Genomic DNA, 25,055 nt, shown 5'->3' with positions numbered 1-25,055 from the left:
TATGCCTTTACAAAAGATTGAATATGATATTATCTTTTTAGACCGTTTTAACCCCCCATTCAACAAGTAATAAGGTTAAAAATTCAATATGCATACAATATACTTCTAGCTTATTTTGTAAGTAAACTAGTTAGCGCCTGCGAGAACAAAAACAGATAATATGATTGTAATGAAACAATGCCATTGTTACTCAGGTAAGTGAACAAGCTCAGTTCAAAAAATTTCTACTATACAAACAGCAACACTCTTGACACCGTCACCGAAAAAGTTGACACCACAAACCAAGAAACCACGAGCATTTTCAATCCTAAAAGAAGAAGCGTCTAAAGAAGGGATAGAGGTAATATTGGTCCTTGATGCTTCAGAATCACCATCCTACAAGCATATGCGTAAAGGATGAGTCACGCTAGACCGGGCCGTGCCCGGGCCGAGGCATCTGACACGGAAATCGGTAATCACGCGGTGCTTTCCAAAGAGAACGAAGCGCCGGAAGCTCCGGCCCGCTTCCGGCCCAGTCTAGCGTGAGGCGTGAGTCATCCTTAGAGATAGTTCGTAAAGTGTATAATGTGTGTGCAAGTGTACTAATTTTATGATACTGACTACATATATAATGTTATGTATTAACAGTATAATTGTCTTGGCTGTTGCTGTAAACTTATACTCAGTGTTTGCCTGAATAAAGAATAAAGGGGGACGAACATCGACCAAACGGGACGTTTTTAGGGTTCCGTACCCAAAGGGTAAAACGGGACCCTATTACTAAGACTCCGCTGTCCGTCCGTCTGTCACCAGGCTGTATCTCACGAACCGTAAGATAGCTAGACAGTTGAAATTTTCACAGATGATGTATTTCTGTTGCCCCTATAACAACAAATACTAAAAAGTACGGAACCCTCGGTGGGCGAGTCCGACTCGCACTTGTTTGCTAATGACTTTCCAAATACCAAAATGTTATAAGCAATTTGCTTCGCAATAGCAAACGGACATAATATAACCTAACTAAGGCTAACAAAGAGAGTGCAAAAGGGAGAAGTAGAAGTGGGAGCTGGAAGGGGTAGACCTGAAGAACTGGGTAAATCCTGAAGGAAGGCCAGGTCAATAGCACTCTATACTGGCGAGCGTGTATGAGGAATGTTATGAAAGTGAAGGAAGCGAAAGATGTACCAGGATCGTGGCGAGTGGAAATCCGTGGTCTCTGCCTACCCTTCCGGAAAATAGGCGTGATTGATTATATATGTATATGATGTGTATATATGCATAACCTAACTAAACTAACTTGAATATTTGCTTGTCATATTTAAATCCGAGAAATGGTTCAGGCCTGGTCAGGCCAGGAATGGTCGGATTTCGAGATAATCACAAGATCTAGAGACGATTTAGAGATCAACTAGATCTACATTAGATATCGACTAGATGTGACTTGGGTATCTAAGTCATAACTTGTCGAAATCGTTCAAGAGGACCTCCAGAATCGCGGAAAGGTCAAATTTGACATATCTAAGTATCTTACAAATGTCTTTAAATTGTCCATATCGTAACATGTTGAAGTTTAGTATGATAGAAATCTAATTCATTTTCCGAATCGAGCCAGTAGTCAAATCTTTGTATAAATACCTCCTTAGTATTGGCGTTGTCGAACCCATTGACGAAAGTCTCGCCATTTCTTCTCAGGGTGTACGGTTTGGGCGTAATGTAGGCCAGGTGCCATTCAGATAGTGGTATCGCCGTGATTGACTTTATGCCAGCCAGGTTGTCTGCGTTGCCCTGCAGAAATATAAAATCGAAATCAATGTTATTATGTAGTTACTAAAGAAAAAGTGATTCGGCGCTGGCTAGCCAGTTCCTTTGCTTGAACTTGGCTAATGGCTTGACACGCTGCTAAAAAGCTAAAATATTTTGCACCTGCGGCTAACAACGAAAGTTTTGTGATTGATGTGCACGTAGACTACGTAGAGTCTATGCGGGAGGAGAAGAGTATTGGGCCCTAAACATTCCACGACTCTTCTCTTTCCGCACAGACTGCATCAGCTGTTTTAACCTAGACCTGGCTCACGAGATTACCGCCATGTGGGATGTTGACTCGACGATCATTGTTCCGATAGTCGTGTCAGCGAACGGTCTCATAGCGAAGAGTCTCGACCAACGCCTAGAGAGACTCTCGCTGGGTGGTTGGATCAAGGTTCAGATGCAGAAGGCGATTTTGGAGAAGAATAGTACGTCGGCTTCTCACTCTGTAGCTCTGACCACCGGCAGCTTGAGCCTTGCCCAACTGCTGGCGGCACCCTAGGTTAGGTTTTTTATAAGTTTATTTGCATTTTGTATAATTTATGTATTTTATTTACTTTTATATTCATATTATGAAAACCTAGCCTAAGATGAAAGATATACCTAAAAATAATAAAGTAAACCATAGAGTAACTTATACATAATACGCCTTAAAGAGTCTTTTGACATTTTACTATGACATTGATGCATCAAGGCGGTTTGCTTATACAGGTGTCTTTATCTGAATTGACAAAACATTTAATTTCACTCACCTCCAGTGTAATTTCATTATTCTCATCGAAAACCTCAGCCACAAACGCCCTAGCCTTATCATCAGTCACCACCTGCCTACATGGCTTCGTGTATAGACATTCATTAAGGACCAATCTCCCCTGCGACTCCTGGCCGCCAGTCTTGAAGTTGACATTGATTATGCTGTTGATCTTCGCGCGATTTCCGACCATGTCGACAGCGTTTCGGTCGACAGGTGTGACGTATTCGACGACTATAATGTACTGGCCATTAGGTTTGATAATCCAGTTGTAGGTGAGAGATTGAGTGCCTAGAACGGGTATGGTGGATGCTGGTACGCCGAGTTCTTTCAGTTGCTGGAAGAGAATTTCGAAAATGGGATTTTGGCGTTTATTTATGCAAGCATTTCTACACTCTGCCTAGAGCAATGTCTGCGCAGTATATCTTGATTGGATTAAAAGGATTACGAAAAGAAGATGAGATGTTAAATCGATCTGTGTATGATGTGAGAAAAGCTTTCTCATGTAAAACTCTTTTGACTTCATCTGACTTGTACGAAAGATTTTTATATGAGCTGTATTCAACTTATCAAACTTAAGACAAGTCCTTATTTCCGTGAGAACAATATAAATGACCATTTAAAGAATCCAGAAAGAGATCAAACAGCAACTCACCACATTGTCATCCAAGTAATCGCTAGCAGCAGATGTCAGTCCACTGGCATCAACGGTTGGGTACGAGCTGAGCTTCGGGTACCTAAACTCGCGGCACAGATCCTGCTCTCCGATGGTGCAGGGTCTGTCTACCAGCTTCTTGAGAACTGTAGCTTCATAGTACGCTTCAGGTATAAGGACGAAGTAGTCCTGTGAAGAGTTATAGGTTAGAATTATCGCCTTTGAGAGTATAAGCGAGGATTATTTTAAGAATTAAGGCCTTCACCAGCTCAGAAAATGCTAGCTTTATGATATGAGGCCAAATGCAGAATAGTCTACAATACGGGGCTCTTTAAAAAAGCGATTGTACAATGTACACTACTTTTAAAGGGTTCATGTAACACCCCTGGAGTTACAAGAGTCCACAGTGGCCGCTTACTATCCTGATTTCTACAGGATAGGGATATCCACCATGGACCATAGGGTCGAACTTATCCCCATGTTCCTTATCCTTTAGTACGCAACCAGGGAAGATACTTACAATGAGCACTTCCTTGTTGGTTTTGATGGTCACTGTCCAGTTTCCAGCGTCCATGACGAAGGGTGAGGGGGTGTTTCCTTTTTCACCAGCCACTGTTACCAATTGCGGCTTCACTGTTGGCCTCAGGAGCACATTATGCCTGAAAGTCATTCATGGTATTAAGAGTGAAAATATACATTTAGATTTTGTAAACCATGGGCAAATGAAAGCCCCCCTAGTTTTCAATTTGTGAGTTCAAAGTATTTCTGATAACGCGTTTACTTGTTGCACCCGAGACCTTCGAGGCAGGGGTTTCTTCATCAAATGCGAAATATTTAATGTAAATGCTTGATTTCTGATGAAAATACAAAAGTCTCCATACGCATTTTTTGTGCTCTATACAGCACAACAGAGGTTTGAACCTACAATTAGGAAACACATCATTGGCCACATCATCTGTTGTAGATGTTTGTTGCGGCGCTTGTGTGTTTATGGCATCGCCGTTGATGGCTATAAAGTCCTATAGCAGCGCGGCATTTCTTGCCACATCGATCGCACATAAAACGCTCATTACGGCGCGTTTCTCCCAGCCCTCGGCCCGAATGCCAAAACTGTCCTTGTCACGCTTACATGAGTTCTTAAACCGTAGAGTTGGGCGCCCTACAGGTCTTTTTACGTCCGATACCTGACCCAGCATTACTTGGCTTGGTAGTCTCCCAGGGTCCATGCGATGTCGCATGGAATTAGGAAACACATAGGAAAGGTACAGGCACTCTCTTTTATAACGCTTTTGAAATGTACTCACGTCTGTTGCGAATCTCCAGGGTTCTCCGGGGTGACCAGTATAGTGGCGACCACCGGGTCCTTGAGCGGGTTGGCGTACTTGACCACCATGCGGTAGAGAGACGACTTACTCAGTTGTACAACGTTGATGACTTCATTCTGAAATATAAATACTTTAGTAGTCTTGACATTATTCTTTGTTATTGGTACTTAAATGCAAACAATGTTACCAGCTTCCAACAGTAAAAATAAAAATAAATATAACAAACCACCACCCAAAATACAAAAGTCGACAAGTGTCTCGTCTCTAACAGTTGCTCAGGAGATGCTGGATATGTTGATGGTCTGGTGTCCGTGAAGTAACAAACCCGTTGGGGAAACAGTGGACTCTGATTAGGTGGCCTTGAAATTAGGTCTGGGGCCACAAAAACTTACTCATAACAGAGAGAACATAACGTAACGGTTCCTAGAATGTCTCGCGAACACCTCCTGATGGTCCATATATCTGAGAGCGCCTTAAAGCGTCTCTCCTTCCTCTAGATCGTATGTGAGCTGGTGAAGTAACGGGATTTAGTGAGCTCTGATTGGCTGATAGCTTTGGAGCAAATAAAACTTACCTGTAGAAGCGAAAACATGACGTAGCCCTTCCAAGAGTGTCCCGGGAACGCCTCCTGTGAGTCCCTGTATCTGACAGCACCAGACGGCGTCTGTCCTTCCTCTAGCTCGTATCGGAACTGATGGAGCGTAGGGAAATAGTGAGCTCTGATTGGCTGAGAGCAGCGGAGGCCTTCGACACGGGAGTGGCAGTAGCATTGACCTGTGGTCTTGTTGCAGTTGTTGTCGGTGGAGCCACCAACGTCGCAGTTGCATTCTGGTGGAAGAGAAATGAGTTTAAAGGGCTTTATTTGTTTGCTTACATAGCCTCCTAAGGCCCACGGTCCTGCCTATAGTACTTATTCAGTTTGATGAAATTTAAATCATAATCAATTGGAACAGAGTCGCATTTGTTTTGGTCGTTCAATTTTCAAATAAAACCAATATCAACTCTATTCCTTGCACTGAAGGTTCAAATTTCAGTGGCAAATTCTGGATATTTCATTTGTATGGCTGGGCCTTAGGAGGATAGATACAATACAAACATCATTCGTCAACAAAACATCAATTATTTTATTACTATTATTATTTGTATGTCTTTTCCATATCTCGGGACTATGGGGTCCCGAACTGACAAATTGTAACAGAATTCTGGATTTCATAAACATCATTACAGGTAGCAGGCTAGCAGGGTAATAACACTTAAATTGCGTGTGCTATCAAAATCGTTGCAGACTTGTCTTGGTCTTACTCTAGACGTAATATTTGACGTATCTTAATGAACGCATCAGGCCGTAAGAATACGTTTATGAATCGGCGAATTTGCTAAGAATCTCATTACCTGAGCAACCGAAGATGTTCCCAGCATCAAGATTGTAGAATCCATCAGCGCACTCGGAACATTGGCGGTCATCCACGTTTGGCTTGCACATGCACTGTCCAGTTTTCGTGTTGCATGACCCCAGCCCGCCTAGGGTGCCGCTCACGTCGCAGTTGCATTCTGAAGAGGAATTTTAGTCAGCACCTATCATGATGAGCGATGGTGGCCTAGCGGTAAGAACGTGCGCCTTTCAATCCGGAGGTCACGGGTTCAAACCCCGGCTCGTACCAATGAATTTTCGGAACTTATGTACAAAATATCATTTGATTGCTTTTCGGGGAAGGAAAACATCGTGAGGAAACCGGACTAATCCCAATAAGGACTAGTTTCCCCTCTGGGTTAGAATTAGATGGCAGTCGCTTTCGTAAAAACTAGTGTCTACATCGAATCATGGGATTAGTTGTCAAACGGACCTCAGGCTCCCGTGAGCGTGGCAAAATGCTCGGTTAACGACCGAGAGAGAAGAAGACCATGATAAGCAAGGTGCAGAAAGATTTAAAAAAGCAGAGAATGTTCTGGACGTTTTTACAGGAATAAAAGGAAGTTTCCAAGTTCAGTGTGAAATTTTTTACGATTTTAGAAACATATCACTAACATCGTAATCAATAATCATAAGATAGTCGCTGGATGATAAATGGTGTAAGTTATGATTGATGAAAATTAGACACCAAGAAAAGTTTATTCGTCATATCTGAAGCAGCTTTAAATGGTGTTTCAAAATTATCTTCCAATAGATAACTGTAGCTTGACACAATAATATGATGCACTGCAAGTATTTAAAAAACTCATTCAATTCACCGTGTTTTCAGGCAACAAATTCTAATTGGTTTTCAAAGGCTTTTGCGACTCGAGGGACAGAACAGAAAACGTACCTTCGCACCCATGAGGGTTATAATATTGCAGGTTCCAGTAGAGTGGCTTGCAGTCATTGCAGATTCTGCCCTGCACGCGCTCCTTGCATTGACAGAGCTCTCCTGCTGGCACCGATCCGCAACCTGGGATAAATATTGTTTTATCAAGCAGTTTTAAAAGTAAGACTGACTTTAATTATTCATAACATTTTTTCTTTTCCACATCTCGGGACCATGGGATCCCGGACTTTTGGGAGGCGTGCGTGGGGCCGAAGCCAACAGCGCAGAGGCCCTTTAAGACAATTTAATCTAAAGGCAAGGGATACACGTGGCGGATACTATCCCCGAACGCACAATGTGATACATCCGGAGATGGTCTCCGCCAGGTGCAAAGACTATTGGAGTGCAGCACTTTTGTGCTGCGATGGGAACTAAGGTCATGGGCTATAGATTTAAAAGTTGGATGGACTGGATAATGGGCTATGGGAGAGACTAGCGGACACCTGCCGTGACAATCAGTCTCAAAATTGTGTAAGACAGGTGGTGACTCGCCTACTCATTTAGTGGGCCCTACAACGGCCGCACGCACAGTGCGACAATAGGGCAACACTTCGGAGCGGCTGTAAGGTTGTCGAGAGGTGAGTCTGCGGTAGCCAGATCCCGGTGATCCGTTCAGCAGGCCGCCGGCGTTATGACATTTTACACTTCCAACCTGGAGCATAGGTCCCGCTCTTGTGACTCCACTCTGGCCGGCCAATCAAGGCAAGCACAGAGGCGAGGGCCAGATGACAGGGCCCTCTGGAATAGGGGTCCGCGGTGTCGCCACTCACCGATTATTAAGATTCCATTTTATATCAATTCATAAATATACAGGACCATCGGCTTTGCATCGGCAGTGTCATTCAAAATACAAAGTTAAACGGGTCGTTAAAATTAAATACTGCTTCTAGTATATACTATATGATGTGAAAGTACCGAACTTTCCTGATTGTGTTTAAGAATCTAGAGCACACCCTAGTGAAACTACTCGACTTGATCTGATTCAAGATCTGGACCCTTACTTAAATTGCTATCCACATCAGTTGGGTAAATGATTCATACATCTCATGAAAGCAAAGGATTTTAAAAAATGTAACGTAATCTTCATTATTAAAAAACCGGGCAAGTGCGAGTCGGACTCGCGCACGAAGGGTTCCGTACCATAAAGCAAAAAAAAAACGGAAAAAATGCAAAAAGAAAACGGTCACCCATCCAAGTACTGACCACGCCCGACGTTGCTTAACGTTGGTCAATAATCACGTTTGCTGTATGGGAGCCCCACTTAAATCTTTATTTTATTCTGTTTTTAGTATTTGTTGTTATAGCGGCAACAGAAATACATCATCGGTGAAAATTTCAACTGTCTAGCTATCACGGTTCGTGAGATACAGCCTGGTGACAGACAGACGGACAGACGGACGGACGGACAGCGAAGTCTTAGTAATAGGGTCCCGTTTTACCCTTTGGGTACGGAACCCTAAAAAGGGTAATAACTAAGTAACGAGATTAAGAGGGAGAGAGAGGAAATCTTGATAGCATAGATAATGCACTTACCAGCAAAAGAAGCGATAACGCCCTTAGGATCGCAGTTGCACTCCTCACACGCCGGGTAGTTGTAGAAGCTCTCCTTGCAGCTGTCACACTTGATGCCGTTGAAATTGGGCTTGCAGTGGCAGTTGCCCGCATCGTCACAAGACGAGCCGATGGAGCCGGATCCGTCACAGTTGCAAGCTGAAATATGTCAGTCGTTATAAATCTAGACAGACCATCCGCTCCAGATGCAACCCTGATACCGTAAAACGGGGTGAGTAGGTTTCGCGGGGTGAGTTGGGTTATGAATGGGGAGAGAAGGTTTGAGACGGTGAGAAGGGATTTTAAGGCTACTGCTACAAAAATAATGTATTCCAATTTAAAATGGGGACAATATTAAGCCGCATAATAAAAAAAAATCGATCCAACAATCTTCCAAAATCACCTTTGTATGAAAAACCCTCTCACCCCAAATACGAGGCACTACGGGGTGAGGTGGGTTTTCCTCTTTATCGTCAAAGTTATGAAATGGAACTACCCAAAATAAAATACAAACTAAAATACAAACGTCCGAACCACATATTATATACTTATACATCATTCAGTTTTCACATGTAAAAATAAAAAAAAATCGTAAAAACTAGTGCCTAGGTCAATTCTTGGGATTAGTTGTGAAGCGGACCTCAGGCTCCCAGGAGCCGTGGCAAAATGCCGGGATAACGCGAAGATGAAGGAGAAGACGGTTGAACAACCAGTTTGGGGTTGTATTCAAGATATTTCTTCAAAACTCCAATGGAGGCCAGTTAAGTACGAATTATTCTTAAATTGGTCAATTAAGTAATGTAGTTTTATTCTCCTTGGATCCCTAAATATAATTTAGTACAGTCGCCATCAAATATATCGGGGCGGCCGAGGTGTTCACAATATCTGAACACGCACTCTAACGCCTTAACAATAGTGACGTCTTCAGATATTTGTGAGCACCTTGACCGCTCCGATATATCTGATGGCGACTGTACGATAAATATACCAACAAAAGAACTAAGGCCCCATTCGCACGACAGCTTAAAAAGTTGGCGCTTTTTTACCGTTTCCAATATTTGTGTTCATATGAACGCTTAAAAATCACTTGTGAGTCGTACTGCCACGTACGCATCTCAGCAAAAGCCATACTTTATTTGCTATTACGATGTATTATTTGAATATAGCTTGAATATTTCAGGAATTTGTAAGCTTATATATAAGTTGACATTTTTAAGGTGAAACTAATAATAATCTTGACGATTGACACCAAAAATTGACACTTGACAGCCAACTGACATCAGCGTCGGCGCTCTTTTAACGCTTGTGAGAACAGATACACAGAGTTCCGTATGTTCTATTCAATTTGACGCCAACGCTCAACGCCGAAAATCGAACAGTGCTCGATAAAAAAGCGCCGCGCTTAAAAACCGCCTTCGTGTGAATACATACATACATACATGGTTATCCATTTGCAACATTCAAACGCTTTTTTAACGCGCGTTGAAAAAGCTGCCGTGCGAACGGGGCCTAAGAGTGTGGTAAATTTAAGCGTCAACAAGTATTTGAAGTAAAGACAACTTTGACTACTCACGCAAGCATTCAGGATACTTGTAGTATCCAGGTGAGCACTGGTCGCACCGTTTGCCACCGAAGTTGGTCAGGCAGTTACATTTGCCGTCGGCCGCGCAGCTGGTCGAAGTTGAGCCAGTAGTGGAACACTCGCACTGGACGCAGGCACGCTCGCGGCCTTGGACTTGCATGTAGTAACTGGAAAGGGAAATTTTTTCATTGTGAGTAAAATCCGTCGCACGCGTCCGCGCCATTCAGCGTCGCTCATACTATTTTTCGTTAACCCGCTCACCGTTGCCATTCAACCGCGCCACCTAGCGGACACCCTAAGGGCTGATTTAGACGATGCGAGAAATCGCATGCGAGTTTCATACCATTGCGGGTTTTGATCGGTCGGTTGTATTGGACGTAACCAACAGTCCGCAATGTAACTAAAATCGCATGCGAGTTCGCGCGCCGTCTAAACCAGCCCTAAAGGTGGCAGTGTTCCAAAAGTTTTATGGCTTACCCAGCAAGACACTGGTCACAGCGTGCTCCCCCGAAACCTTCCTTGCAAATACACGCGCCAGAGACATCGTCGCAAATCCTTGACTGCGTTCCAGTGGTGTCGCAGTTACATTCTGTTCGAAGACACAATATAACATATTATAAAAAAATAATTAATAACAAAACTAAATATAATAACAGGTTAATTTAAACTTGTTAATTTATTGATTAAAATTAATTGAGTAACATAATTTGTACAATAAATAATTAGTGGAAGTGAAATATAGGATAAGGGTCCATTGTACAGTAGAAAAAATTTAACTGGATGAGAGAAATAAAAAAGAAATGAACCGGACTTATTAAATTTTGGCATAGGAAACTCAATGATTTTGTTCAACTGATAAGGAGAACCAAACAAGATATACTATTAAAAAGCAAATAAGTAGTGATATTATCATCATAATTAATACTTACGGCTACACGTAGGGTAGCTGAAATAACCGGCCTCGCACCGATCACAGGTTCGTCCGCTAAACTTGCTCTTGCACGTGCAGTTGCCGCTATCCTTGTCGCACACTTGGGAGACAGATCCGATGGTGTTGCACTCGCAGTCTGCGTGTAAGAGACAAAGTCATTGTCACAATGTTGCAATATAATGTTAGTTATAGATTGCATTTGATATTAGAGACAGACCAAGAATTAGTTATAGTCTGCAGCGGATTTGATAGCCCACGCAGTGAAAGTGTTATTTTAAACGTCAATCTTCTATGAAATTGTGATGTATAAATGACACTTGCACTGCGTGAGCTATCAAATCCGCTGCAGACATTTTTTGGAAAATAATTGGATAATACTTAATTATACACTACATTTTGGCTACATATTGTCCAAATTACCTTTGCACTCCGGTGAGTAGAAGCCATCAGCGCAAATTTCACAAGATTTACCCGCGTAGTTAGATTTGCACGGACACTGTTTAAAGAAGAAGAAAAGAACAACATTTTAGTTTTAAATATGTCTAATTAAAGTGATTATTTTAAGTACAGCTAACTTGTAATTAAGCTTAGAGGGGTTCGAGGAACCATTTGGTAAACCCATGTTGCGTTGCCACAGAATAAATAATAGGAGGTACTACCGTACAAAAAACTACCTGATTTCCATTTCAAAACCGAACCGATAACTGAAAATCTTGTCAGAGTGACTAGACATTGTTCTTTCCGTGTAGTCGGCGTAGTGCCCTTCAAATATTGTTCAAAACACTTACAATGCCCTCTACTGGTGTGCAGTGTTGTCCTTCTGTTCCATTCAGGTTGCATGTGCAAGGCTCGCAGTTCGGATAGTTGAAATACCTGCACACAAATATGATGTTAAGTTAAGTCTATACCATCAATACCAGGCCATCCGTCCCTCGCCGCTCTGCATTCGGAGTGCACATCCAACTACGTAATACTACATAATAAATAATAGTACTAAGTACAGAAGACTCACTCTCTAACAAAACGCGTCTGTTACGATCAGCACAGATATGGCCGCTAGATGGCGACAGCGCCACGCGCGTCTTATGGCCAACCCCAAAATTGGGGCCGAACGGATGTACTTTTAGCTACCTGTAGCAAAGCGAGGAAATCGCGGAGTGAGACACGCCTGGTAATACACGCAAAACTTTCTCAGCACATATGACATTAAATAGAGTCTAGCCAGCAGGAATTGCACATAGAAGGATTTTTACCATCATCGATTTTTAACCATTATTTATTGACCGCTTAAGGCCCACTTGCGCCATTCCACTAACCCGGGGTTAACCGGATATACCTGGAGCTACCATCGTTTCCAGTACAATTTGACACTAGGTTAACGGTTTAACCGCTTAATCCCGGGTTAGTGGGGTGGTGCAAGTGGCCCTAAGACGTCAACTGACGTGCGCGGCTAAGGCCCAATATTCCATTTCTCAGAATCAGTCTCACCCATATGCGCAGGAGTCACAGTTGGGCGGGTTGTATTCCTTGCGACACTCGCAGCGTCCTGAGCCCTCCTCGCAGTTGCCCGTTGAGTAGTGGAGATCGCAGTTGCAAGCTGGAAATCGTAAATTTCATAAGTATGGGTATGAACTCAAATTGGTATTATTGCGAAGTAAACTTGGTACTCAGAAGACAAGCTTTGGCTTTAATTTTCGTCTTTAACCATTTCAAAAGATTGCAGAATCTTATTAAAAGCCTTAAAATGAGCACGTCTGCACTAGGACTTGTAGTTCTTACTAAATTGTACAACAGATTTATAAGGTAAGTAGATCTGAATTTAGATACGCATAGTTTCAAACTATTTCGAAACAGGAACACTACAGAAATCGACACTTAGATGTAAGCGTACTAAACGCAACGGGTAGCATTGGCAGCGCGCGTACATTTAGAAATTGAATTGCTCTTCTAGAATGGCACCCCGTTCACTGGATGCCGCAAACGCAAAAAATCATCGTAACAATGACTGACTATCAGAAGTTGTATTTGCATTACCTACTGTTTTAATTAAGTAATCACCTAAGAGAATTTACTTACGTTGGCACACATCATATTCATCCCATCTCTTCCCCACGGGCCTGTAGAACGTCGGTTTACATTTATTACAATTGATGCCATCAGTATTATGCTGGCAGTTCTGGCAGACCCCACCGCCCTCGTAACGTCCGTGGATGTCGAGCGACAGACGCTGTTCATCGATGAGGGAATCGAATACGCACTCTGTGCTATGGTTGTGACAGTTGCAAGCTGTTGAAGAAGATTTTAGGATTATTATAAACATACCAGCAGGGATCGTGTTAAGCTGGAAGGTAGATCGCCTATAATAATTATGGACACATCAGGTTAAAGTTACAGCATTGGTGTTTTCATGAATGTACAAAATATCACATGAGCGTTATTGGATTATTCATTAAGAAGAGTTCCGTGCAGAAGAAAAAACCGAAAACCGCACAAGAAGAAAGACGTTGTTATGTGATTGTTAGGCTGTTCTTGACAAAAATTGCAAAACGGCTGTCGTTCAACGACGTTTTAATAGTAAAAGAGGGATAGAAGACATATTTTTGTACAATTCAGAGGTGATTTCAAAGATATGTCCGTCCATGCCCTCTTAATCGCGATAGCCACACTTCAAAATGTCGGTATAGTCCTGACAAAATCACTTCTACAGGGTGTGTCTGACCATGGGGCTTTAAATCCAGGGCTCGATTCTACTCGCTAAACTAAGCTTCTTTTATTATGGCACTAACCCCTAAATCACGAAAAATTTATTTACTTTTTCATACATTTTGGCTGATCAGATGTCGACGTTTTCTATGGAAACGCCAAAAAAAAATCGATTTTAGGGTTGGTCCCATAGTAAAAGTGGCTCAGTTTAGTGAGTAAAATCAAGCCCTGGATTTAAAGCCCCAAGTCCAGACACACCATGTATACATTTAATGTTATATTTCAATCCACGCTTCACTCACGTTCACACGCAAACCGGTTCCAATTCTGCGAGATCCTCCACTTCTTCTGCTCGAAGCCCTTGCAGCACTGGTTGCACTGAGGACCGCACGTGTTGTGCTGGCAGCGGCAGACCAGCAGGTTCTCACTGTCGGGCTTCGGGTCGCAGGTGTCCGCGTGACCATTGCACATGCAGCGGCCTCCGATACTGATGTCTTTTATACTGTAGAAGTACTGTGGGGAAACGAGATAATAATTTACTGGCTTGATGAACTGGTGTAACATGAGGAAACCGAATAATTTTAAACACAGACAAAAATGTCCTATAAACTTTTTTGAGATACGGCTAGTTTCAGAGATATTAATTATTAATAAAAAAAAAAAAGTTTTTATTGTTACATAGTGTAAAAGGCCTTTTTGATGGTAATGTTGCTGCTATGGATGTAGTCTAAATATCCTCATTTATAGATATCAAAAAGTGACAAGTAACACTATGCAAAAAATAAGTTTTACAAAAAAAAATGTAAAAATCAATTTTAAGTGACAAGTTTACCAATAACATTTATTTTGTATGTACAAATACATTCAAAAAATTTAAAAAATAAAACATAAAAGATTTTTTTTTGGCGAAATTGACCTAAACCCATATTATATTTTTTACTTCTCTTGACCTTAGAAATGTGTGGTTAAAATTATTCGGTTCCCTCATGTTACACCGTGTAGATCTTGGTCCATCAAACGGAGGCGGACGGCCATGGCCCTGATCCAATCTAATAGCACCAAGGGGTACTTACTCTCCTAGTGACGGTAGGGTCCTGACGAGCCACGGACATGAGATGACCCAGCAAGTTCTTGGTCCTCAGCAGACGTAGGCGGACGGTGGTAGCCCTGGTCCAGGCTTGGAGTACGGAAGAGTTAAAGTAGTTCAACGCCGATGGACGGTAGTTCAGCAAGGAAATTGGGATCTGTGAGAGAAAATGTGAATTTAATGTAAATTCGCCTTTGTCTTCTATCTTTCTAAATACATTAGTTATTCTAGCAGACGAAGATTGGCTACTGCAGTCACATGAGGGCAGACAAGCTTAGTATCCGCATCTAAGGAATATAATTCAGTCGCTGTGGTCGAAATCAGCTAGTAAGGAAGAGAGAGAGAGAGTTAGTCCATATGGCGCAGGCACTTTTTCTTGTAGAAGCTACTATCAATTGGTGCCTATTTCACCACGCTGACTATTGACAGTTGACACCCGACACTGACAATTGTCCTTACATCTCCAGGCCCCTGTTTCACCAACGTGACAGGTGCGACGAATTGTAAAATCACTATTGCTGACGTCACAGGCATCCATGGGCTACGGTTACCGCTTACCATCGGGCGGGCCGTATTCCTGTTTGCCACCATCATTGTATTATTAAAAAAAACTTTATGATATCGGAAAAAAACAGATATTTCTCTTGCTATGTTTATGACAATTGTCACAAGAAACACTACAATTGTCACGAAATTCCGACATATAACTCATTACCTGTCAAGAATTAGAGTCTGTGCGGAAAGAGAAGAGTCGTGGGATTTGAGGGCGCGCCAGTGCTATTTTATGGTTTTTGCTATGCTGACAACACTGGCCACGTGATTATAGTACGACACTAAAGGTCATGATACTTGTATCCCTTTTGTTCCGGTTTTTTACCACGGCTTACTAAACGGAGCCTGGTGGTGGTGTCGGCTCGTCAAATCAATCCTCTGATTTAGCGCAGGCACTAGTTTTCTTTTTAAAACACACTCTTGTTGTTATGTCTCAGATACTATAAAGTGACAGTGCGATTGACAAAACTGCTAAAACTAGTTAAGATATTATTCTGCCCAATACAACTGTAATTTTAGTACCAAACAAGATAGAGTCTCATTTATGTACTACCTAATCTGTGCAGTCCAACAGTTATTTTAATACAAAACCGGGTAGATCGGGTAGAAATTGGGCATTAGAACTGTAATTTTACCAGGGCTCGGACCCGGTATTTTTTGAAAACCCCGAAATAGACCAATATTTAGAATTATTTTATGCTCTTTACGTAAGACTGGATCATGTATTTAGGTTACGAATTTGTGTTATCAGATTGTCCAATTAAAAAAGAAATAATAAACCAAAGAACGAAAAAGAACGTAATAATACCGGTATTTTTGTATGGAGCAAATACCGGTTTCCGAGCCCTGAATTTTACTATCTGGGATATATTTCACCCATTGTAAACTTGACTTGTAATGTATGTGTACATTATTAATAATAAATATGAATATGAATAAAAATAGTGCATAAATAGGTAGGCCTTATTGGGATATGTCCGGTTCTCTCATCTCACGATATTTTACTTCGCCGAAAAGTCTGCTAAATATGAAATACTTATAATTTCGTAACTAACAGAACCTAGTAAACGAACTTACAAATAAAGAAATATTTTTATGAAAAAGTTTTATTCTTTGTAATCGCAGTCTGAATTAAAATATTCAATGTCACTTATGTTTGAGCTAGCTTCAGAACAACCAGGGACTGATGTGAGGAACTGGATGTGCTTGAATCCGGCACGTAGATTACGAATTCTTGCATATCACCTACTTAGCGGTCTTTTATTCAAGATACCGTAGGTACTTTTATACAATCCTGAAAAAAAATTACATATAAATATGCATAAAATGGCAAGTATCAAGACTATTTGTCAGTTATTTTAAAGATCATGAATGACCTGCATATTTATGAAAATTAATATATTTTGAATGAATATACTTACCGATTATGTACCGGAGACAAGTTACTTAGGGGGCTTATTAAATAGGTAATTATTTAATATTAAATACAACTTCAATACCCGTGAATAGCGGAAACACGTTCCGCGACTTTTTGTAAGTCGATAGTTGGCTTTTAGCCGTTTTCTTCCCGCTGACAAAACCGAACAATGTTAAATATAATTTTTCTCGTGGTTTTATGTACGGTTTCATCATGTTTTGAAAATATTTTATACATAAAACTTGCGGTTTTTGTTAATATAATATACAATGACAGAAGTTTGTTTACTTTTTACAAGAGAGGTGTCAAAGGTTTGATTACCATATAAAATTTAAAATGTTAGTTCCCGTTTCTGCCACGACTCTTCTCTTTCCGCACAGACTCTACCTACAATTCTTCTAAATTTTTGACAATTGTCAGAAACTTCGCAGGAGAAATATCTGTTTTTTTCCGATATCATAAAGTTTTTTTAAATAATACAATGATGGTGGCAAACAGGAATACGGCCCGCCCGATGGTAAGTGGTAATCGTAGCCCATGGTTAACAGGTAACCCGGGGTTAACAGGTTAAACCTGGAGTTACTATTGGTTACCAGTACAATTTGACACTAGCTTAACGGTTTAACCGGTTAACCCCGGGTTAGTGGGATGGTGAAAGTCGCCCTAAATAATGTACGGCGAATTGTCATCTTCACAGTGGTGATATAGGGGCTCATTGTATATCCAATAGGAAAACTACAGCTCATTGAAGTAGACTACTGCTGAGTCTCTAAGCTGATAGCAAAAGTCTTTGAAGTACAGTCGCCATCAGATATAAAGGAGCGGCCAAGGTGTTTCCAATATCTGAACACGCACTCTAACGCCTTGACAATAGAGGCGTGCTCAGATATTTGTGAGCACCTTGGCCGCTCCGATATATCTGATGGCGACTGTTACAAACCTCTCCTCCTGACAGAGGTACGATCTTCGAATACTCTGTGCTGCAAATAACTGAGTCGTCCCTCGTGATCGGCTCCAAACTCTGGGCTCCGAAGTATCTTTCGCAGTCCCTGAAAAATGAATACATCAATACACTGCCTTGGTACAAAATCAAGTAATATTTTTATATACAGGGTGTTACTGACCATCGGGCTTTAAATCCAGGGCTCGATTCTATTCGCTAAACTGAGCTACTTTTATTATGGCACCAACCCCGAATTTTTTTTTTACTTTTTCATACATTTTGGCTGGTCAGATGTCGACGTTTTCTATGGAAAAGCCTAAAATTTTACCCCGATTTTAGGGTTGGTCCCATAGTATAAGTAGCTCAGTTTAGCGAGTAAAATAAAGCCCTGGAATTAAAGCCCCATGGTCAGATACATACTGTAGAATAATTATGCAAGAATATGTACAAAGGTATCCTAAGATTTGGGGTATTTATTTACCCAAATAAGTTACAGTTAAGAAATTAAAAACTTAGTGGGGTAAATTAACTTTGCTCTCGAGTGAAATATACAAATTTTTCACAACACCAACGCGAAGTAAAAATTAACTTAAACTGTTGTCATTGTCAAATATTTATTATTGAAAATCATCACTTTAGAGACAAGTATACCAATAAACATGAGGGACTTTACCACTATTGTAGATATAACACAACTTTCGTTTCAGTTTTTTGAAGAATAAAGAGAGCCTTTACGAGCTTGGTTGTGCATAACTATAGGGTAAAAGTGGATAGATGCCCCACTTTTTGAAATCACTTGTTATCTCTTAGTACAAAAAGCAAGATGCCTTATTTGTAAAACGGGTAGGTACTTAGGTTTATTATCTTCAATTTATGCAAGGAATAAACATTATCTTTGATACTTCCAGAGTATAGTATAGTAAAGGAATAACATTATCTTTAATATTTTGGGACAACTATCCCATATAGGAGACAGTTGCCTAATCCATGTAAATTACGTCTAGGACAGATATCCAGTCGAGAAAAAGGATATTTATCCCGCAAAAACTTTGATCGCACCTAGCCGTCCCATGCAATTGCACAGAGACATGCAACACGGTCAACGTAGTTGTAGTTGCAGTCTCTCGATAGTTAAATAAAATAACATTTATTTCATTCTCGCAACTAGAGTAATTGCAATCAACGCAACTATACCCCCGGGGTATCTATCCCAGTTTTACCCTACATCTCTTAGGAGTTGTTCTAAGAGGAAACTATACAAGTAAAACATGATGGTGTAACTATGAGAAAGCTTACTGTCGGGAGTCAGAGAAGTACTGCCAGGGAGTGAAGGTCTTCCCGTAGTCGGTCGATTTCTCCAGCGCCCAGAGTCCGGGGCGCGGGGAGTTGCCCATCTTTATGAACACATAGGCCACATGGAATTCCTGAAAACACATGAAATTAGTATCAAGAGTCGAAATCGAAGCTCTAGCAAACTACCAATTTGGCTTCGTTAAGATTTATTTAGTTGAACAAGACTTATTTAAAATGCGGAATAAAGCTTTGTAATTGACAAACAAGCAATTATTGCAAAAAGTTCTTGGTTGTTTTAACCAAGTACTAATTTGATATCAAATAAGTGTCTTAGTCAATATAAATGCGTGTTATTTACTTTTAATCAATTTAATTGTATAATTTTACCAACTTATGTTAACCTAGTTGACTTCCTTGATTTTAACAACGAACTTTACATGCTCCCTTCGAGCCAAGTCACTCGGTTGTAGACAGCAACCGAGTGACGTCGTCATGGTCCCGTAATAAAAGTTGTTAAGCATGACCTAAATATAAGTTCACTACGCAGAGTATGGCTGGTGGTTATTATTATTTCACCCTGTATAACCGCTGGAAATAAAATTGCCTTAAGACGTTTCGGTTTTCAGCAAACGAGTTCCAACAGGTTTGGATCATATAAACAGAGGTTGCGAATAGGCACATTTTATTATCCATTTTATAGCGCATTTTACACAGGCAGCAGGTAGTAAAATAACGATTTGAGTCTCTATATTCCCTTCGTATTTTTAGTAAAAGTATAGTCAGCAGCAGAGATTTAAAGGACTAACCGCGTCTTTTCTGTAATCTTTGTATTGTGTTCTGTAATGGCCTTTAACATCTTTAACATTTTGACGATGTTTTCTGTAATGAGAATGTATTTTGTAGGTACCTATTGTAACCTCCTAAGGCCCAGCCATACAAATGAAAGATCCATAATTTGCCACTGAAATTTGAATCTACAGTATAGGAAATAGAGTTGACTTTTCGTTGTTGGAAAATTGAACGAAACAAAGCAAAAAGCGACTCTGTTCCAATTAGGATAGTTCATTTTTTTTAGACCCCCATTTTTATTTTATTTTCTGAAAATATAGGTTAATTTAAGACACCAATTTGAATGATTTAGTAATTCGTGGCTCGGTTGAATATTTATAATTTATTGAAAATATGAGATACGACTTCTCGTAAATTACATGTCGTCGGCTGATTAGGATAATGCACAAGCAACAACAAGCATTAAAAAAATAGTTGTCATTGTCAATTGATTGTAATGTCACCTGTCGACAATGTCAGTGTCACGTGTTTCTATAAATAACAATCGTCTGGAATGTCTGGAATGGAAAACTCGTTTATTTTGAATCATTAATTTCAAAATACCTACGCTATAAATTTGAGAAAGCTGATTCCAGAAATCTGCCTAAGTTATATAATATAACTTAGTTTTATTGGAGTATGTATCCATATAGCATCCAACTCCAACCATAACTTGGCTGAAATCAAGGGAGCAAAAATACAGATGTAAGTTACCTACATCATATATTATATTTTAACTGATTCGATTTGTAAGAAGATTGGATTCATAAAATCGTTACAAGCGTCCATTGCTAAAGGTAGCTTAGCACCCAGTGGGTGCTTTCTACCGGCTTGTCACCATTGTTTGGATATTGTACTACATACTTATACTACTATATTAGGAACATGCCAATTTTGCTAATTATATTCTATTATTTCAGGTCATCGTGATTCCTATTTAGATACAGCTGTGAGATATGTAACTGCACTTGGGCCCAGAACAAAGTTGAGCATTTTGTATTGAAACGAACGTCATATTAATTATTAATCGTCGTAATACGTTACGACCGTAAATAATGCCTGGGAACAGAGTAAATAACAAACCATACACTTCTCTTCTGGATGGTCAACAAGAAGCCATCATTGTCAGATGCTCGTGCAGAACATGATAAACATACATTTAATGTAAAGTTACTATTTTTTTTTGGAAACATATATAACATATTTCCCAAATTAATAAAAAAGTAGGTAAACAAAAACATGTTTTATTATTCACAACTCTTTATTAAGTCTTGTCCACCATGATATCAGCAGCTTGAACTGCAACATGTACCTGGAAATTAGAAATTATATCTTTTTAAAGCAGTTTCAGGCTGAATTTTGAGTATGGCTATGTATTCTTGTATATTCCTTCTTTCTAGTAGGCACCATCTCTGTTTAACGGTTTGCCTTTAGATACTCTGGCTACATTACCACAGAAAATAAATAGATACCACGACCCTACCAATAAAGTGAGCTTTTAAATACTTAATTGTAGTAAATTAATATTAATTTTATACTTACATCGACGTGATTCTCACAGCAATACTGTGTGTAACACGTGAAGTAGGTAGGTATTCCAAGTTTAATTCACGGCACCATCTTTCACGTCGTAGGTCTTCGTGGATTCGAACTATTATTTTTGTGAATCATTCCCACACATAGGAACAAGGTTTTTGATATATTATTAAGCAATGAAATCTACTGTTTAGGTATTAATTATAAATCAAATTGTAACAAACAAGCGCAGCGGTTTAACTGAAAAATTTTGTTATGACAATCGATGACAATCAAAGAGTAAAGTAAGTAGAGTCTGTGCGGAAAGAGAAGAGTCGTGGCAGAAACGGGAACTAACATTTTAAATTTTATATGGCAATCAAACCTTTGACACCTTGTCATGTAAAAAGTAAACAAACTTCTGTCATTGTATATTTATTAACAAAAACCGCAAGTTTTATGTATAATATATTTTCAAAACACGATAAAACCGTACATAAAACCACAAGGAAAATTATATTTAACATTGTTCGGTTTTGTCAGCGGGAAGAAAACGGCTAAAAGCCGACTATCGACTTACAAAAAGTCGCGGAACGTGTTTCCGCTATTCGCGGGTATTGATGTTGTATTTAATATTAAATAATTACCTATTTAATAAGGCCCCTAAGTAACTTGTCTCCGGTACATAATCGGTAAGTATATTCATTCAAAATATATTAATTTTCATAAATATGCAGGTCATTCATGGTCTTTAAAATAACTGACAAATAGTCTTGATACTTGCCATTTTATGCATATTTATATGTAATTTTTTTTTTCAGGATTGTGTAAAAGTACCTACGGCATCTCGAATAAAAGACCGCTAAGTAGGTGATATGCAAGAATTCGTAATCTACGTGCCGGATTCAAGCACATCCAGTTCAGATGAAGATAGTTCTATGAGTGTCCCTGGTTGTTCTGAAGCTAGCTCAAACATAAGTGACATTGAATATTTTAATTCAGACTTCGATTACAAAGAATAAAACTTTTTCTAATAAAATATTTCTTTATTTGTAGGTTCTGTTAGTTACGAAATTATATTTCATATTTAGCAGTGTTGTGACATAGGGGAGGGGGGAGTCACAAACATTGTGACGTCACTTTAACTTCATCAATATTCATCAGTAACCGAAAATTAATTTATATTTTTTTAATCGCTGTACATTTAAATAATGATGTAGGTAGGAATGTAATTTTCGTTCCTAATTGGTTTTGCGTTATAAAATTACTAATATTTCTTTTACAAAAAATATTTTTTTATAAAAAAAATACAGCCGAGTTAGTATTGCCGATTTCGTTGAAAACAAAATTGCCTAAATGTGACGTCACACAAGGTGGGGAGGGATTTGCAAAATGTGACCAAGTGTGACAAGGAGGGGGGGAGGGGTCAAAAAACCTAGAAATTCGTGAGACGTAATTAATGGATGATTCCTTATGCACTATTTTTATTCATATCCATATTTATTATTAATAATGTACACATACATTACAAGTCAAGTTTACAATGGGTGAAATATATCCCAGATAAAATTACAGTTCTATTGCCCAATTTCTACCCGATTTACCCGGTTTTAATAACTGTTGGACTGCACAGATTAGGCAGTACATAAATGAGACTCTATCTTGTTTGGTACTAAAATTACAGTTGTATTGGGCAGATTCTTAACTAGTTTTAGCACTTTTAGCAGTTTTGTCAATCGCACTGTCACTTTTTAGTATCTGAGACATAAAAACAAGTGTGTTTTAAAAAGAAAACTAGTGCCTGCGCTAAATCAGGGGATTGAGTTGATGAGCCGACACCACCACCAGGCTCCGTTTAGTAAGCCGTGGTAAAAAACCGGAACAAAAGGGATTCAAGTATCATGACCTTTAGTGTCGTACTATAATCACGTGACCAGTGTTGTCAGCATAGCAAAAACCATAAAATAGCACTGGCGCGCCCTCAAATCCCACGACTCTTCTCTTTCCGCACAGACTCTATAATAGGTATGATAACTTTGACAATACGTGAGTGACGGATTTATTTACTATGGTTCGATAACTTTTATTATGCAATGACTTTACATTCAGCCCAGGAGAAGGTCAAACTAAGGTCATAAGGATATTTGTTGAAATATCTTCAATCCTCAATTATTATATCGCAGCAAATGTCGGAAACTGTTTAAAAACCTTATATCTCGAAATGGTTTTCGAAATAGAACATTTGAAAAAAAATGAACAATCCTAATATAGGATTTAAATTGCGTCGAATTGAAGAGGTACTTTAGGTAGGATTTTGGGCCTTAGGAGGGTAAAAAATAAGCGGTGGTCGCTGAGTAGACATGACGTCCGACTATCAATCCGGAGGTCGCAGGTTCAAATCCTGGCTTGTAGGTACCAATGAGTTTTTCGGAACTTATGTACGAAATATCATTTGATATTTACCACTAGCTTTTCGGTGAAGGAAAACATCGTGAGGAAACCTGCATAGATCTGAGAAGAAATTCAATGGTGTATGTGAAGTCACCAATCGGCATTAGGCTAGCGTGGGGACTTTAGCCCAAGCCCTCTCGCACATGTGAGGAGGTCTGTGCCCAGCAGTGGGACGTCTAGCGCGGTTGCACGGAGGGGGTGAACGGATTTCGCGCCCCAGGCCATACTTATCCTCCTAAGGCCCAGCCATACAAATGGAAAATGCAAAATTAGCCACAGAAATTTGAACCTACAATGTAGGAAATAGAGTTGATTTTACGTCGTTCAAAAACTGAACGAAACAAAGCAAAAGCAACTCTGTCCCAATCGAATATGATTTAAATTTCATTGAACTGAATAAGTACTATAGGTAGAACCTTGGGCCTTAGGAGGATATTATAGATAGAAGGAAGGATGATGTTTAGATACCTAGTTTAATAATAATCCTGCTGTTGTATGCGATAATTTATTTCCAAGTAATATTAACTATCAGTCAACCCACGCCATCCGCTCGATGGTTAAAACACACTAACATTTCATGATAGTAGCGGTACCGACATACCATTAATTTTAACTGACAATTCGTACTTGGCAGGCCTATTCGGATTTCGAGATAATCACAAGATCTAGAGACGATTTAGAGATCAACTAGATCTACATTAGATATCGACTAGATGTGACTTGGATATCTAAGTCATAACTTGTCGAATTCGTTCAAGAGGACCTCCAGAATCGCGCAAACGTCAAATTTGACATGTCTATCTTAAAATATCTTTAAAAAAAAATAAGTTCAAAAACTAAAACCCGACTACTGCAAATCGCGCTCTAAAAAGTATGAAACAAGATAGAATTCTTATCTAAAATTATCAAGCAGGAAATATTATAAATGTTACCATTTTTTTATATAAAAATACAACGTAATATAATTTACTGATTTTTTTATATATTTACAGAAATTCAGAGGATCGCCGTGGTCGTATGCCACGATTCTTCTTCCTCGCGTTATCCCGGCATTTCGCCACGGCTCATGAGAGCCTGGGGTCCGCTTGACAACTAATCCCATGATTTGACGTAGGCACTAGCTTTTACGAAAGCGACTGCCATCTGACCTTCCAACCCAGAGGGTAAACTAGGCCTTATTGGGATTAGTCCGGTTTCCTCACGATGTTTTCCTTCACCGAAAAGCGACGATTCCGACGTATGCCACGATTATAAACTTAAAAGTAATGAGGCATACGACCACGGCTATCCTCTGAATCTCTGTAAATATATAAAAAAATCAGTAAATTATATTACGTTGTAATT

General features: G+C 39.8%; 1 protein-coding gene across 1 annotated transcript in view; it reads right to left on the bottom strand.

Annotated features, from left to right (window-relative positions):
* Positions 1 to 25,055, bottom strand: part of LOC134679257 (laminin subunit alpha) — a 103,653-nt gene that overhangs the window by 63,012 nt on the left and 15,586 nt on the right. The window contains exons 3-22 of the mRNA XM_063538146.1: positions 18,921 to 19,048; positions 17,622 to 17,730; positions 14,699 to 14,869; positions 13,928 to 14,138; positions 12,999 to 13,208; positions 12,411 to 12,519; positions 11,711 to 11,795; positions 11,343 to 11,418; positions 10,921 to 11,058; positions 10,469 to 10,580; positions 9,983 to 10,158; positions 8,392 to 8,568; positions 6,820 to 6,942; positions 5,909 to 6,067; positions 5,091 to 5,344; positions 4,496 to 4,632; positions 3,712 to 3,850; positions 3,192 to 3,380; positions 2,538 to 2,873; positions 1,615 to 1,764 (exon numbers count right to left, since the gene is read on the bottom strand). Coding sequence (XP_063394216.1) covers positions 1,615 to 1,764; positions 2,538 to 2,873; positions 3,192 to 3,380; positions 3,712 to 3,850; positions 4,496 to 4,632; positions 5,091 to 5,344; positions 5,909 to 6,067; positions 6,820 to 6,942; positions 8,392 to 8,568; positions 9,983 to 10,158; positions 10,469 to 10,580; positions 10,921 to 11,058; positions 11,343 to 11,418; positions 11,711 to 11,795; positions 12,411 to 12,519; positions 12,999 to 13,208; positions 13,928 to 14,138; positions 14,699 to 14,869; positions 17,622 to 17,730; positions 18,921 to 19,048 — 3,189 coding nt within the window. The remainder of the gene's footprint in view (positions 1 to 1,614; positions 1,765 to 2,537; positions 2,874 to 3,191; positions 3,381 to 3,711; positions 3,851 to 4,495; positions 4,633 to 5,090; positions 5,345 to 5,908; positions 6,068 to 6,819; positions 6,943 to 8,391; positions 8,569 to 9,982; positions 10,159 to 10,468; positions 10,581 to 10,920; positions 11,059 to 11,342; positions 11,419 to 11,710; positions 11,796 to 12,410; positions 12,520 to 12,998; positions 13,209 to 13,927; positions 14,139 to 14,698; positions 14,870 to 17,621; positions 17,731 to 18,920; positions 19,049 to 25,055) is intronic.

Source organism: Cydia fagiglandana, chromosome Z (genome assembly GCF_963556715.1).
Source record: "Cydia fagiglandana chromosome Z, ilCydFagi1.1, whole genome shotgun sequence".
In the NCBI taxonomy this organism is placed as follows: Eukaryota; Metazoa; Arthropoda; class Insecta; order Lepidoptera; family Tortricidae; genus Cydia; species Cydia fagiglandana.
The sequence above is the reverse complement of the archived record's forward strand: the minus strand, read 5'-3'. Positions and strand labels throughout refer to the sequence as shown.